At 42.2% G+C, this 15,842-nt stretch overlaps 1 protein-coding gene across 2 annotated transcripts; it reads right to left on the bottom strand.

Annotated features, from left to right (window-relative positions):
* Positions 1-1,428: 1,428 nt before the first annotated feature.
* On the bottom strand, positions 1,429-12,429 carry RNF146 (ring finger protein 146). 2 transcript variants are annotated; one of them, XM_017828270.1, is made up of 3 exons: positions 12,388-12,429; positions 6,821-6,977; positions 1,429-3,196 (listed from the first exon to the last, which is right to left on the bottom strand). In XM_017828270.1, exon 3 carries the CDS (start codon positions 3,193-3,195, stop codon positions 2,137-2,139), a length of 1,059 nt encoding a protein of 352 aa, XP_017683759.1. In that variant the 5' UTR covers position 3,196; positions 6,821-6,977; positions 12,388-12,429; the 3' UTR covers positions 1,429-2,136. The 2 variants fall into 2 exon arrangements, with proteins under 2 accessions (XP_017683759.1, XP_017683769.1); XM_017828280.1 differs by lacking the exon at positions 12,388-12,429 and adding an exon at positions 11,534-11,556.
* Between the last annotated feature and the right edge of the window lie 3,413 nt (positions 12,430-15,842).

Raw genomic sequence — 15,842 nt, 5'->3', positions numbered from 1 at the left:
ATCTGGGGAGTGCATTTACCACTCTGATGACTGGCTATTAATCTCTCACTAGCCATACTTTATTTTAGTACTTCACAGCTGCAGTCAGCCAGCAGGAGCCAAAAGCAGCATCATGGGTGGGGGGCTAAACAGAGGTCTGCCTCTTTGCTTTGGTCAAAAAACCCAAGGATAATCACTGATGAAATTATTTGTAGACTGTTTGGGCTGAAAATCCTGAAATTAAGTATATAGTGAGTCAAGTTCTTGTATTTAGCTCCTTGCTTTCTTCAACACATATCCCTCACATAAAGTAAAATGTGTGCACATAGCAGAAGTGTTCTTACTGAAGGCCTTTGCGGCACAAAGTCAGATTTTGATTAGAGCCACTGTGTGCTAACTCAAAACAGAGAAATAAAACAGCTAGCAACTAACAAATAGAGAAAAAAAGACTCCATCCTGTTTCCTTCTGAAGTCCACGTTACTGGCTTATTTTCTTGTGAACTGGAAGATGATGGTAAAAATCTGTGATCAAGAGCATCTATTCCTAGCTGAGAAAGAAGGAAATCTTCCTTATTTCATCCTCATCTCCTCTGCACTTTCCTGGCCCACTGATCTCACCTGTAGGCAGAGGAAACAAACTAGAGGGCTGGCACAACTTTGTCCAAGATTAGACACGTCAGCCATCATTATGGGAAGGAGAACATTTTAGAAGTTTAAGTCTAGCATCTTTAAAAATCATCCCTTTTAATTCCACTCAAATGGTTGTTTGTCTAAAGCAACTTTTGTTTTAAGATCTGTAGTAGCTACCTATCAGGTACTGTCCCTTTCTGTTCAGGGACACATACACTAAGAATTGGAGTTTAATTAGCTTGATTATAAAGGTTGAATCCAGAATCAACTAATGCTGTTTCTCAATTTGGAAAAAATGTAAAACAACTGCCACAGACAGAAAAGACAAGCTGTGCTTTTCAAGATCTGGCTTCTAACATTCTGTGATACACAGAAGTCCATTTGTAGAAATGCAGCTCCTAGATTGCTAGTACATGCACAAACTACCCCTTCTGTGCTGCCACTAGTTTTGCTATGAACAGATAAACACCAATACAGTCCTTAATATCCATGTCCTTTGTTACAGGGTCAACTTTGATAACTTATGCTCTTTCATTTCAATACTTCTGCCCACCATGAACAACGAAGTGAGTTAATCAGCTCTTCAGATGAGAAATGAGTGTTGTCTGTGTGAGCAATAAGCCTGCAACTCATGATTTTTTCAGTAGAAAAGATCATACTCCTACAGCATTGTGTTTGAGAAAAAGCCAGTCAGGGATGCAAGAACTTCAGGGTGCCACTCAGAGCCAGTCCTCTCTTCTGGCAAAACCAGGAAGTTGTTTTATGATAATTTTCTTTCAAATTCCTCCAGTGAAGTTCAGTTAAACTGGAAACATATTAGAGATTGTTACTGATAAAATGTAGTTTTATTAAATTATAAATTCTGTAACAAAAACAAGACAGATCAAGAAAGACCTCAAAAACAAAACTACAAGGACTAGATGGCAAAGCCAGTGAAAAAGCCATGGAGAGCGTGTAGGATTTGCAACACAAGTTAACAGCATTTTTACATTTCCATTGAAAGAAGGTAAATGATTGCTCTTGTCTAGCAAAAACACATTTTAACTCCAAACTCACATCTATTTTCTCACATTAAATTAAGCATCCTGCTTCACACCCAACACCTTGCCTGATTCCACATTTCTTTAGTGTTCTTTTCATACATCAATCCATGCAGAAAGTATTAAGACACTTAATGCAACAGTCAGGTAATGAAGACAATTCAAGTTGTACAGTAGATATACATTGGCTAAAGAGGGATAGAGTATCTCCAGGGGAAAATGCTACAAAATAAACACAAGACATTCTCAAGAAAACTGGGCATTGCTAAGTAGCTTTCAAACCATTAACAGGACAACCCAGTTTCCTACAGTTAAGAATCTTCCAGCTGAGACATGTTAAGAGACTTAAGTTAAAACAGGCCAAATCTGTTTCTCCCCTTCACCCCACCCTCCCACCAAACACACTGCTAGGTTTGAGTGCGATGCCAATGTGGACAGAAAATTTACAGAAAATTACAAGCGAGTTTTTTTTCGCATGGCTCTAGATTTAAACTTCAGTGACTGTGCACTGTCCATCTGGCCTTCTAGATCTTACACTTGTGTTTACCACCCCACCCCCTGCCACTGGTCTATCTGCTCCTGACTGGCTTGCACTGGCATTCAAATGTCTCTGCTGGACAGAGGATGGGCGTTCCTGAATGCGGGCAGACACATCTTCGCTATCGCTGCTGGCATCCGATTCGGTCTCCTCAACAGAGGTGTCAGGGACTGGCACCCTACCAGAAGATGATGATTCGTGGTCTTCTTCTCCCTCTCCCCTATGACTCCTTTCAGCCATACTGTCTCCATTTATTTGCAAGTGGGCAAAAGAGTTCTCTAGAGAATTGCTTGTATCAGGTGATGGCGTTGAAGGACTCAACAGCTGACCATCCAGTGATGGCAGAGGCCTCACAGAAATGGGTGCTAGAGGCTGCACAGCCGCAGCCCCTGGAGTCAGTGTGCTGTCTGCACCATCAGCAGAGCTCTCTCTTGCCAGGTTGACAGTGTTAGTGTCACAGTCCAGCCTCAGCCCAGCCACTCCCTTCTTTGGTATATCTATTATGTCCCGTTTTATTTTTCTGCGACGTCCATGCTCATTTCTCCTATACTGTACCATATTTTCAAGATCTGCTACATATAAAAAACCAGCAATGAGCATTTCAGTGCTCTTTTTACCCTTGGCAAAGGCATCTTCCAGCTCTCTGCTGGTACGTTCATCATACTGCCACCAACCATTTCTACCTTCATAGTACCAAGCATATTCTCCATTGCCTCTGCTCGCTGCTTTGAGTTCTTCAGGTGACAATAAGGTTGGCTTGTCAAGAAAATCCTCAGGAATCTCCTGCCGGCAGAGTGCACATCGTTTCCCAAGCCAAGAAGCTCCCTTCACACACAGATAGCAGAAAACATGTTTACAAGGCAGACTTACAGGATGGACACATGTTTGCAGACAGATAGCACATTCAGGGACTGGCAGGGAAGGTGCTGCATTAGCACACGACTCATTTGTCTTCCTGTTTGTGGGAAGCATGTTGATCGAATGATCTATTTCACCACAGCCAGCCATCCTGCAGAGGATCAAAGAGATTTAAATCAGTTTATTGTGTCAACTTAAACTGGCACCTTGCATCACGTTTTACCTCAATATCCACAGAACGAGACACCTACCTTAATTTAAGGTAAGTTACCATTTATGAAGCTCAACTCAAAAAAATATTGATAGGTTTACATTCAGTTTCCTGAAGTGACAAACTAAATCAAGTACTGGGAGAACTTCTTTTGCTGATCACCAGTCTTTTATCTGTTTAATTTTCACCATGTTAACATACCAAGTTAGAAAACAAATTTTGGAATTTCCTCTATTCATTTGCTAAAGCAGTGTTGACTAATAAACCTTCAGCCAACCAGTTATTTTGGTGCCTCCTCAGGAAATTTAAAGAAACTCTGATTCTTTCCTCAAGAGGTGACCTAGCTGCAAACATCGAACTTAAAACAATCTCTCTTTAGACTACTGGTGATCACTAATTTGATTAAAGGATTGCCTGAACAGTACCTCAGACTAGGTATATACAGTAGAAAATACGCCTGTCAGCAGCACCCAGCTGAAGTATTCCCCCACTCTGTTTCTTAGTTCCCATCCACCATGGTACGCTATCCCTCAAACTGGGCTCAGAACCACCACAGGGCTGCAGAAAGAACCAGACTGGAAAACTGAGGTGGTCTTTTCAAAAATACCTTGGATTCCTTCTTCCTAAACATCAAGAGAACTCCCTGATATATCTGAGTGCCTTTTGAAACGCATCACTGCAGACCAGCAGAAGCAGCAGTATATTCCAGCAGACACACAGCTGTGACTTGATTGGCTTGGGAAGTCACTGCCTTTACTTTCTCTGGCTATATCTTATTTCTGTCATTAAATATGATTTTGTAACTGTAAGAGAACGGGTAATGCAAAACTGTGTCACTTTGGCATTGTGTAGGATTTAAGTAGTTGAAAAATTCTAGCCTAAATATGCAAATGCCTTCTCAACTACATTTTTGCCATGGCAATCTTTCACAGTCTGTTTCATGGTAATTTTCCTTTTACTTATTAACAGTGAAAACCAAACACCAGATATCAAATGAGGGAGAAGAATGGGCTTTGCAGAACAGGGCCTAAAACGGTGCCTTTTTTCATTTAAATTCCTAAGGAACTTTGAGACTGATATTCAACAAAACAGCCTTTCAGTGAAAGTAGTCTTTGTTGTACAGGCAGCTAGGAATAGTTAATGCAAAACTACCACAGGTATGTGGGTCAAAAGGGACCTTTAGAGGTCATGTAGTCCAGTCTCCTGCCCCACATGGCACCAACACCAGTACTATATTAGATCAGCCATGGCTTTGTCTAGCTGAGTTTTTTTGAAAAGGGCAAGGATGGAGATACCACGGCCTCCCTGGACAGTGTGTTCTAATGTTACACACATTTCTAGCAGAATGTGTTACCTCAAGAGAAAGTGCCTAGCTGTAAAAGCCTCCACTGCTTTAAAAATCTTATAAATACATGCTAAGATTAAAAAAAAAAACAGCTTCAGTATCTGTATTTATCTTTACAATAATGTATTATATGCTGTTTACTTAAAAATATATTTCTGTATGCTGTCTGTTCCCTTCTATCACTACAATTTCCTCTTGAAAGATCAATGCCTCTTTAATCCTTTTTTATCAAATAATTCTTTTAAAAGCTCTACAGCTCAAATACTTTTTCCCGAAGTAGCACATAATTGTATCCACCTATGTTTCAGTTTTGTATCTGAATTTCTTTCTCTGAGATTAATGACAAATCTGCATAGTAGTTCTTAAATCAGCAAGCCAGATGCAGACACAGCATTACCTACCAGCTGGTAACTATGTTTTCACTCCACAGTACACACCTCTATGTGAGATCCATGCTAACAATGTTGTGAACAAGTTGCTTTTTGGAAGCCTCACACTTTTGAGGTTATATTTTTATAATAAACAGATTTTTTACGGCAAAACTAGGGGTTTATAATGAGAAACTTACTAGAAAAGGGGGAGAAGAAAATCTACTGAGATTTCAGAATACCCATGAACACAACCCAACCAGTATTTCACAACAGAAGAGCTGACAGAAATCCATCTATTGATTAATTTGCACTAACCATGGCTGAGGTAAAGGATCTGTATTTTCAAGTGCCCCCATAATGAGATACTACTGTGAAAAAGGCACAGCAGCAGAGATTTTTAGTTCCGTGCTACAGTTTTACAAAAGGCTGCTTTTCCCTGAATATCCTTTATAAGGTTATCCTTTTCAGACGCAAAGAAAAGATTAGAACAACCTGTAGGTAAGTAACTCCTATAAAAGTCACATATCATAATTAAGATTTTGGAGGTGATTTAAATGCAATGCAGGGGTTAAAAAGGCCATGCACTTTGACAAACAAAATTCTGATGGTGTGAGCTAAACTAAAGGTAATCTAAAAGAAGAGTTAAAAGTTTTCACCTTTTCACTGAAAGCAAAAAATTAGAACTCTTGAACTGTGCTCAATCAGTCACCCATTAATTTTAGGGATCTGTGATTCCTTACTAGATCAAGACAGTAATGCAGGATATGAAAATGAATCCTGAAATTCCTACATTATTTTTAATGACTCTAAGGAAAATGTTGAGTATAAAATGAATAGAGCTGGAGGAGCAAACCCTTATCGCTAAAAAAATGCTACCCAGGAACATAAAACTCTTAAAAGATAAGCACAACTGCAGTTGCATGTGCTCAGAATGCAGGACAATTACGCACTTGAAGATTTCTATCAACTAAACTGATGCTGTCTCACTTGTTTTTAAAGGAAGATCCTAATTAATCCTTTTTTGTTTACCTTTTTAAGTATTTAATCTAGGTCACAGAGTTTGTTTATAAGCTAGTATGAGAATGTACATGTACATAGATTTTTACTGAAGAAGTAATCCTTCAGAACAAAGGAAAAAGCATCTAGGACTGCTATTCTGCTACATTATGCCTGTGGAAGCACTTTCATTGCAATTACAGGGTATTAAAACAAAATTGACTACACAATATTTTTCCTGAAATTAAGAGCAGTATTTTATAACAAGGTTCAATCAAAATAGGCTTCATAACAGAACTGTTATCAAACAGGAAAGCTTTGGTTTTTGGAGGACTGGGTTCCCTTAAGACATTCCTGGCAACACAGAAAATCACATTATTGATCAGTGAGGCTAAAAATTAATTAAACACAAGGAAAAATTCTAAAAATAATTGTATTTGAAGGATCCTCAATTCAGGTATAAATAAGGGAACAGTAAGCACCTGAGCTCTGCATTTTAACATAATACAGCCTAAAAAGCAACTGAGAAGGAATCAGTCCACAATCTTGCCAGATCCAACCCACCTCTTTATTATTCTTTTGTGAGTTTTTATTTTTAGTACTAAAACATACATTTAATTTCAAAGCTATGGGGCCTTCATCAACACACAAAGTATGGAAGAGGTGATGTATAACAACTACATGAAAATACCCCAGGCCTTCCTGGACTCTAATGGAAGGAAAGGTAAGTTCACACAAAACCACCTCAAAACTGAGTATGTTTGCATTTCATTCCAGGCAAATTCTAACTGCAACTAAACAGTCCATCAAGGAGCTGACATGTATAAGTCCATTAACAAAACAACAGCTTACTTTTTCTGAACAATTTCTACTGAAGCATGCCACAAGACTAAAATGTCCTCTCTTCAGACGTCTCCAGCTAGGATGGCAGGTCCTCCTTCCCAAGGCTGGCTCATTCCTGACTTGTCCTGCCCAGTGGTACACTACAGTGTTTCAGCTTCTCTGCAAACTAATGGAAAGCAAATAATACCACCATTACAATGTTGTCCAGAGGTATAAGCAAGCAAAATACAATGCCATGGTTCTGTTACAGAAAAGAAATTACTATGCCTTTATTTACTTGATGCAGGCTATTTTCAATAAGAATATCATCAGAATTCTGTTTTATTTTTTGCAATAATCAATTTTGGCCCACAGTTTTTGTTTTGATGTCTGGGTTAAGCAAATTATCTTTTTTTTAAAGTATTATAAAAGGAAATTATTTTTTATTATAGTAAGTTAATTGCTTATTTCCATGGAGTGACCATGTAAACAAAAGGAGAAACAAGACCAAAGTTAGGAGTATGTTATGTTTATGCAAATTTAACCTCTGATAAATGACCCCTTATATTCAGGCAATTTAAAAAGTCATAATGGCTTCCTAAAGCTGTTTATAAAACTATCCATATCATATCATTCTAAAGGACCGCCTAGACTTGTGTGTTGTCTCTTAACAGGGACTACTATCAGATGGTTAAGGAAAAACCAGCGCATGCGAACAGCTGATTTCCCCTGGGTCCTCTCCATATTTCAAGGCTCAGAGCCTTGCATCCTTGTCCTCTTTTACAGAGATCACACACATTCATTTAATGAATGAACATCAGAACCGTTCAGCACTTTTTTCTTTATAAATCTACATATGTATGTCCTCAGACCAGCCTATGAACAAACTCTATGACCTAGATTTGATACTTAACAGGGTAAACAAACAACAACAAAAATTAATTAGAACCTTCCTTTATTTCTTTAAAACGTGCTGAAGGGCTCTGAGGTTCATCAATGGAAAGGCATGGGATCTCTGAAAAAGAGGACAAGGATGCAACTCAGTCACCACACCTCTGAGGTGATATACCCCTCTTCAGGGGAGCAGATAAAGTCAGTCACATATATATTGGCGTATGTCACCAACTAGAGCCATGTCGTTTCACAAATATACAATAATCACGGGAAACCAGTAGGGAAGGGAGACCATCAAGATTTCACTCTTGCATTCTCACACCCTAAACGGGAAGGTCTCGATCTAAAAGAATCATTTTCAGGGAATCCTCTGTAAAAAGACTGATGAGTCACAGAGTTGCATCCTCCTCCTGGACTGTAGCTTTCTGGATGATTCTTAAATTTTAAACTACAATTTCCAGTTGCTGCAAAACATTACATACAGGAATGATTTGAAGCAGACCTAAGAATGTCACATCTTCGATTTCAATTTGTTCAAGTAAAGAATCATTTCAGCATAAATACAGTGCAGATCAGAAATGTAAGAGTTGAGTAAAGTCAAGAAGTGGTAAATCCCTGGAAGAACATGGAGCATCATAGTTTTCTAAGCTATAGTCCTTCAGCAAATGATTGAACATATATCACTAACAACATAAGAGTGAAGCAGTCAGATGCCTTCAGTGTAAGAAACATTACTCAAATATGTTACTTCTAAAGTAAATATGTTATTTACTTTATAGCTGAGCTCCATGTAATGTTCTGTCCAGATATTTTTAGAAAGAGCTCCTAAGGAAAAATGCAAAAATTAACAAGCCTATCCACACCTTTTCTCCCCTCATCGTTCTAGCAGCTTTCCTTTCTTCACAGTCAATCTGAAATCAAGAGCTGCAATCGCGTTAAAATGATGGCTCTACTAATCCACTGAAACAAGATACTATGTTTTCTACGATCAAAGAGACAGTTGCAACAAGCTTGATGCTGTGGGTGAGGTGTTCAGTCCTTCATCTTGGAAGCCGGCTTTCTGTTACTTCGGTAGGTATCACCTGAAGCCTTTTATCTGCTACCTCTCACAATCCACTAGTAGAGGTAGCACATCATAAAACCAAATGTTATGCGGAGATGGCAGAAAAAGGTTGGGTCAGTTCTGGGAGATTTCTCAGGAAATAAAAATGCATGCAAGGTACGTAATTATCCCTAGAAGAATCCAATTAAAGCAGAATTACAGGATTGTGGTAGAGCAACTTTCCAATTGCTGCACAGCTCTTGAAAAGAACTAGTTCACACACTGGCATCATGTAACCTCTATGTTTCATGACATGGTTATTTATTTAATAAGCCAGTCTTGAAAATTCTACTAAACAGACTGACAAACACCTGTGGTTACACACATGTGCCCCTTCCTGCATGATGACTCCTCCTTTGAAGTCAAGTGGGTAAGAGCTGTCTGTGCTCTATACTTAGCGACTAATTTTCTCTTTTTTCCTGTTAACAATCTCTGCAGCAACCTGCAAGTATCCCTTCCTAAAGCCCTGCATCCTATCACCCGTTCTGGAATATCACCTACTTTGCAACAGATGAAGGACAACGATCAGGAGAAAGAATTCAAATTGGGCGACATCCCTTCCCAAACTGAAGCTCAGCCAGCATGTAATTGCTCTCTTTGTCCCCTTGAATGCAATTTTAAGATCTTGAAGTGCTGGAGTTCGCACCACACCTATCTCCCAAAATGACTTCAGGTTCTCCTTAAGAACAATGTCAAGTTTTTACTAGGCCAAGAAGGAATGAAACCATCTCTCATCAGTTCAGTCAACTGTGCCTATCAAATTAACATGCCCAGTAAGTTATCAGGCCCAGCACAATTTTTCAACTTTTCTATTTAAAACAGCAAAAATTTAAAAAAACAACAACAAAACCAGAAACATACATATTTAACAAGCTGGCTCCTAAATGTTGATGATGAGTTACCTACAGTCTTAAACCTCCTCTGTAAGTAAAATCTTAGCGTTTTAAAAACAAACAAGCACAAACCATTGGTAAATTCAGCTAACATCAGCTTTTAACCAAACCAAACAAAAACTATTACTTGAGTCCTACTTCGAATGACAGCTAATCACGCAAATTCAGCAACTCCATACAGATTACTCTAAAACATCTATCACAAATTCACCACTTCCTCACTTGAAAACTCAGCAACTACAGTATTACTTTGTAAGAGTAAATTCTCTTCTGTAATAAAATACTTGGATTTTTTTTCCATCAAGCTCCCTAATTTGTAACTCAATTACGGGAGGGTAGGAGGGGGAAAAAGATCCCTAGAATTCTGCCCTTCCCCCCAGGTCACCGGGAGCCAAACAGTGGGGGAAGAAAGAAGGTGGCTGGTTTATTTAACAGGAAAAATTACTCTCCTGTCTGAAGGTCTGCTACTGTCAATATAGTATCAGCTGAAGGTACTGAGTCTTATCAGGTACTTTTATAACTGTCCTGGCACTGGACAGCACAACAGATAAATAACCTGTTTCTCGTTCTTGCCTACTTTTCTGTATCCATTTCTTAAACTTAGAGTATCTTCAGGAATTGTTGATTGTGATAAGGCTTCAAGTCGCCTGTCATTCCTTATTCCTTATTCCACATTAATAACCCCCCAACATTTATTTGTACATTTGGAACTGAATCACAAAGGAATAGTCAAGTGCAGAAGAGTCAATCATTTCGGTATTAAAATGCTACATATGTATTGAAAATGAGGTTGTTCTCCTATGCTGTAATCAGAGCACTAATATTGAATTTTGAGCATATTTAATATTTTTATCTATTTAACAAAGAAAAATGTTTGTTTCTCAAATAAAATCAGTGTGCAAAAAGTGAAGCAGAGACTGGTTCATCCTAAGTTATCAGTGCTTCAGAAATTGAAGTAAGTACATTTCTTCCTATACACAGACTTGATTAACATGCACAGAAGACAGGGGAAAAAAAATCAATTTCAACATAAAGACTTTACCAGGAGACCACTATTCAATAGGCTGTAAAAATACTGCAGTTCCAGCTCTCTAAATAAACGACAATTCAATTACATCTAAATTGATGCAATATATTTTCAAGGAAACAAGAACAGAACTTTTTCTTTCACTCAGTACAGATTTTGCATTATAGCAATTTAAACAACCGGCACTCTGATACACTTGTAAAGAAACCACAGTTTCAACCACACAAAACCATAAATAAAGTTCTTGCAAAAACAATCAATATTTAAGATTTACTCAAGATGACCAAATGAAGATTAAGATTTCACTGTGCCTTCAATACCATTACAAACTGTAATTTTTAGTAGTGTGTTTTTAGAGATGCTTCAGAATCTATTTTTGAGTAGTCCACTGTCCAGAGGCAGCAGTTAACAAAGCAAGCAAGACAGGATTTTTAGTACTACAAACCTGACAAAACCAAAACGTTTTAAAGCTCTTCTCCCTACTCCTTGAAATCTTTTAATACGTACTTGCATACCACACACCAGTAACAAAACCTACAGTATTTCTCAGTCATAACACAGAAAAGTTGTACTAAAATTAACCCCCCTCAGTTTTAGTTGGTTTTAACTATTTCACCATTCCGATTGACTCGTTCCTACGAAAAACTGCCATCTACTTCATATTTTGCAACGATTTTTCAGCAGCCGCAACACGTATCAACGCAAAAAGCGGGACCCATTTTCACGTCCCATTTTAACCTTCCGAAAGGGATGCAAATCCAAACACTTGAGCAGTGACAGTCAAGCACAAAGAAACAAAAGCACTCCCATTAAGAACACTTAGTTACTTGTCTCTGGGTGCTCCGCGCTGCGCTCCCGCGACTGTCCGTGTGTCCCTGCGGCTCCGCTCAGCCGCCGCCGGCAGGGATCGAAGCCGGCCGGACACAGCGGTGGCACCCGGAGGGACGAAGCTACACTAAAGCGCTGCACATCGCTCTGGGAATTAAGAGCCGCGCCGGCTCGGCCAGGGGATTCCGCCACGCGCGACGCCGCCACGACTAATGCTCGTGACCTATTTTACCGCCCAACACAACGAAACCCCCAAGTCACAGAATCAATCAGGTTGGAAAACACCTCCAAGGCTATCGCGCCCAGCCCGAGTCAGGGCGCGCAGCTCGCCCCGCAACGGCGCCGGGGCGCCGCCTCCCACAGGGACACGGCTCCGCGGGAGGGACCCAGCTAGGCAGGAAGGACCGGGAAGGTTCTGCCTGTGGTCCCGGCTCTCCCTCCCGGCCCCTCCTGGGGGGTTCGGGGAAGGTGTACGGGGAAGGGCTCCTGAGAAAAGCTCCGCCGCCGCAGCTCCGACAGCCGGCACGTGACCCCGCGGGCGGGGCGGCGGTGGGTGACACCCCCCAGCCTCCCCACCGCCAAAACAATACCGGGCAGGGCTCTGCCCGCCGAGCGGTCGCCCCTCGCCCCGCTCAGCGCAGCTCCGCTGGCCTTTTGTTCGGGGCACCCACCCGCGCGGGAAGGCCGCGCCGCCCGTTCCGGCTCGGCCGCTTCCCGCCGGCGGCAGGGGGGGGCGCAGAGAGGCAGCGCCGGCCCGGCCCCGGGCGGCAGTGCAGGGGGCGCTGTCGGAGCGGCCGTTGCTGGCCGCAGCCGCCACCTCCCCCCGCCCGCTCCACCGAGCGCGGGGACTCACCCGCCGGGCCGCCGGCCGGCCCGCGCCGCTCGGCTGGGCTGGGCTCCGCTCGGCTGGGCTGGGCTGGGCTCCGCTCCGCTCCGCCGCCACCTGCCGCTCCCTCCGGCCCCTGCCGGGACAGCGGGACGCGCCAACGTCACGCGCGGGACGGCGCAGCCGAACGCGCCACTGTGACGCGCGGGGGCGGGGCTGCGAGCGTGAAGCGTCACGCGCGCAGCCCCGCCCCGCCCCGACCGTGTCATGGCGGCCTCGCTCGGCGCAGGCCTGCGGTGTAGAACTTCCCCTCTTTTGGGGGCTGGCTCTGGCTGACGCCAGCTGCCCTCCAAAGCCGCTCTGTCACTGCCCTCCTCAACTGGGCAGGGGAGAGGGAACACAGTGAAAGGCTCCTGGGTCGAGATCAGGACAGGGACAGATCAGTCACGAGTTGCCGTCACGGCAAAACAGACTCGACGTGGGGAAATTAATTTACGGCTGTCAAATTAGAGCAGGATGATGACAAATAAACCCGAATCTTCGAACACCATCCTTCCTCCCCTTCTTCCCAGGAAGATTTCTAGTTTCCCACTCCTGATTTTCAGGGTGCAGGTGTTCAGGAACAGCCTGCTCCAGTGTGGATTTCTCACAGGGTCACAAGTCCTTCCAGCAAACCTACTCCAGCATGGGCTCCTCTCTCCATGGGTTCAGGTCCTCCCAGGAGCCTGCTCCAGTGTGGGCTTCCCAGTGGGTCACAGCCCCCTTCGGGCACCCACCTGTTCTGCTGTGGGTTCCTCCAGGGTCTGCAGGTGGATCTCTGCTCCCCCATGGACCATCTTGGGTGGCACGGGCACAGCTGCCTCACCATGGTCTGCACCAGGAGCTGCACAGGAACCTCCTCTCTGGCACCTGGAGCTTCTCCTGCCACTCCTTCTTCACTGACCTTGGTGTCTGCAGAGTTGTTGCTCTCACTTACTTTCAGTCCTCTCTCCACTGAAGTTGTCGTTGTGCAGATTTTTGCCTTCTTAAAGGTATCCCAGAGATGCTACCACCATCAGACTGGCTCAGTCTTGGCCAGCAATGGATCCATCTTGGAGCCGTCTGACATTGGCTCCATCAGACACAGGGAAAGCTTCTGACAGCTTCTCACAGAAGCCACCCCTGTTGCCTCCTGGCTATACAAACCAAATACACCCTTGTAATGAAATCATCACCCAGGGATGAAAGGTCTGGAAGTGGTGGGAGCCTCAGTGTGTGTACTCTCTGGAGCTTTCTGTCCAGAAAGTAGACAGGCATGCTTCCTAGGGGTTCATCATTCAAGTGGCTGGTGGCAGCACTGGGGGAGATGAACTAGCACAGCTCTGCCATGCTTCATTAATGTGAAGACAGATTGCAGTTGAGCCTGTTTCCACTGATGAGGCCAGAGGGTGGATACATCAGGAAGCATGAAGAGTTGCTGCCCTTTCCAGGAGCACATTCTGGTCCTCATTTGCCTGGAAATTTTGATGGCTTGACTATCAGGTGAAGTTACTGCTCCAGCTTAACCAGGCCAGTGACTTGTGCTGCTGTACGTTGCCAGGCCATGTTTGGGTGGCTGTAGAGGTTTGGCTGCTTTGGTGGCCTCCCACAGTGAGGGTGACCCAGATGTAACTGCAGGGGGTCAAACTGTCCCAAAGCTGAGCTATTCCCTTAGATGGAGTGCAGGAAGGAGACTTATGCTGCCTGCTGTTGTCAGGAATATTTGAGAAGTCTGCTGTATTAACTTTTGAATAAACCAGAATTGAAACAGTAATCACAGTAATCCACACATAATTTAGGCTGGAATGATATTCATTTAGATAGGGGAGGAGGGGCTTTGTGTCCAGGTACTCATTGCACATAAATGGAAAACTAAATGTTTCAACATGACTACATGTGCAAACTGTCTAGGAAAGGGCTTCTTAGACCTAAAGTTACTGTTGGCTGCACTTTTGGATTTTTAACATCCAGAAATCACAAGCATCAGAGAATATAAAAGATGAAAATTCTAAGAATACTAAATTCTAAATGTAATCAGGAATACTAAAAGAAATGCATTTGGTTAAATCATTTACTATTTTCTAATAGTCTAGAAAAGCCTACCTATTAAAACCTCTGTTTTTAATGAATGTGACATATTTGCATCCACGGACAAACATTTAGATGGTATCTGTGTGAGGCTGAGTCAAAGACTAGAGGTTAGAGAGAAGGAAAGGTCCCTTACTGGCAGTGTGTGCTCAGCAACAATAGCCTTAATCCTTTACTAAAATTTACAGGAATCCTTGATCCTGTGGAAGCTATTGAGGCCAAATTCCTGTCAGGTTCTGTTAGAATCTGACCTAAAAAAGGAAAGCAGGCTTGTGCTCTTAAGGGATCTAAAGTGTTCAACCAAAGCTACTCTCACTGCTTGCAGTTTTTTAAGAGAAGCAGCACCTTTGAAGACTGTACTTAGTATAAAAGAACTCTGTGGCTGTGTTTGGGTAGGTTTGTGAGTTTCACTGCAAATGTAGATCGACTGAGAAAATGTGCTAGTGAACGAAAGATTTTATTTTACACTCCATGAGTTATGGAGCAAGCATGGCAGTTAAAGGAATATCCGATAGTGCCAAAGCTAGTAACCAAAGAATTAAATGCATTGCACCTTACTAGGCTAAAGAAAGAAGGAACATGAAGGTATCTAGTTGAATAGATGGGAATAAGGGCATCAGAAATGATCTGCTTAAGTTCTATTAAGATTATACCTCTAAAATGTTACCTACGCTATTATCAATCCTTAGTAACATCTCTTATTTCAGTCAGAATGGGTATTATTTAAATATCCTTTTTAGTGTTTCTTTGTACCTGTCTATTATAATTGAAGCCACCTCAGTTATATCTTTTATACCCCTGCTTGCTTCACAGTTCTGTTGTCTCCTATGTTTCTCCTTGTTTATTTTTATTGTTGTCTACAATGTCATCATTGTGGAACTTATGTCTTTTGCTTGCCACTAAATTATTAGTTAATACAGTCTTATATTCATCAAGAGTTCAATTGTTGCTGTGGATGAGAGGGGAGAAAAACAGTTTTCTTCTACTGTGGTTTTGAGTCAGTTTGGGGAGTTAGTGTGGAGAACCTCAGAACTGCTGCAAGTTGCACTAGAAGCAAAAGCGTGAATGATGTGTGATATCACACCCATTCCACACTCCTGCACCTTTGACAAACCCTCTGTACTGAACAGAGAAGATGTAAAGGTGACAGCACTCTGCTCAAGTGCAGCTGTACCCTTGGCTTTTCCATGCAAGGAACCAGAGAGGGGCTGAGAATCGAGTTCCAACATGTAAATATACTAAACACAAATTGTGATTTTGATTCAGTGCTACATTAATTTCATGAACACCTTTGGCTTATCACTCACTGCATTCCTTTCCTCTAAGCTGTCCTAGAGCATGAGATTCCTCATACTCTAGGTAGTGCCATTTGTGTT

Source organism: Lepidothrix coronata, unplaced genomic scaffold (assembly GCF_001604755.1).
Source record: "Lepidothrix coronata isolate B3197 unplaced genomic scaffold, Lepidothrix_coronata-1.0 Scaffold5, whole genome shotgun sequence".
Classification (NCBI taxonomy): Eukaryota; Metazoa; Chordata; class Aves; order Passeriformes; family Pipridae; genus Lepidothrix; species Lepidothrix coronata.
The sequence above is the reverse complement of the archived record's forward strand: the minus strand, read 5'-3'. Positions and strand labels throughout refer to the sequence as shown.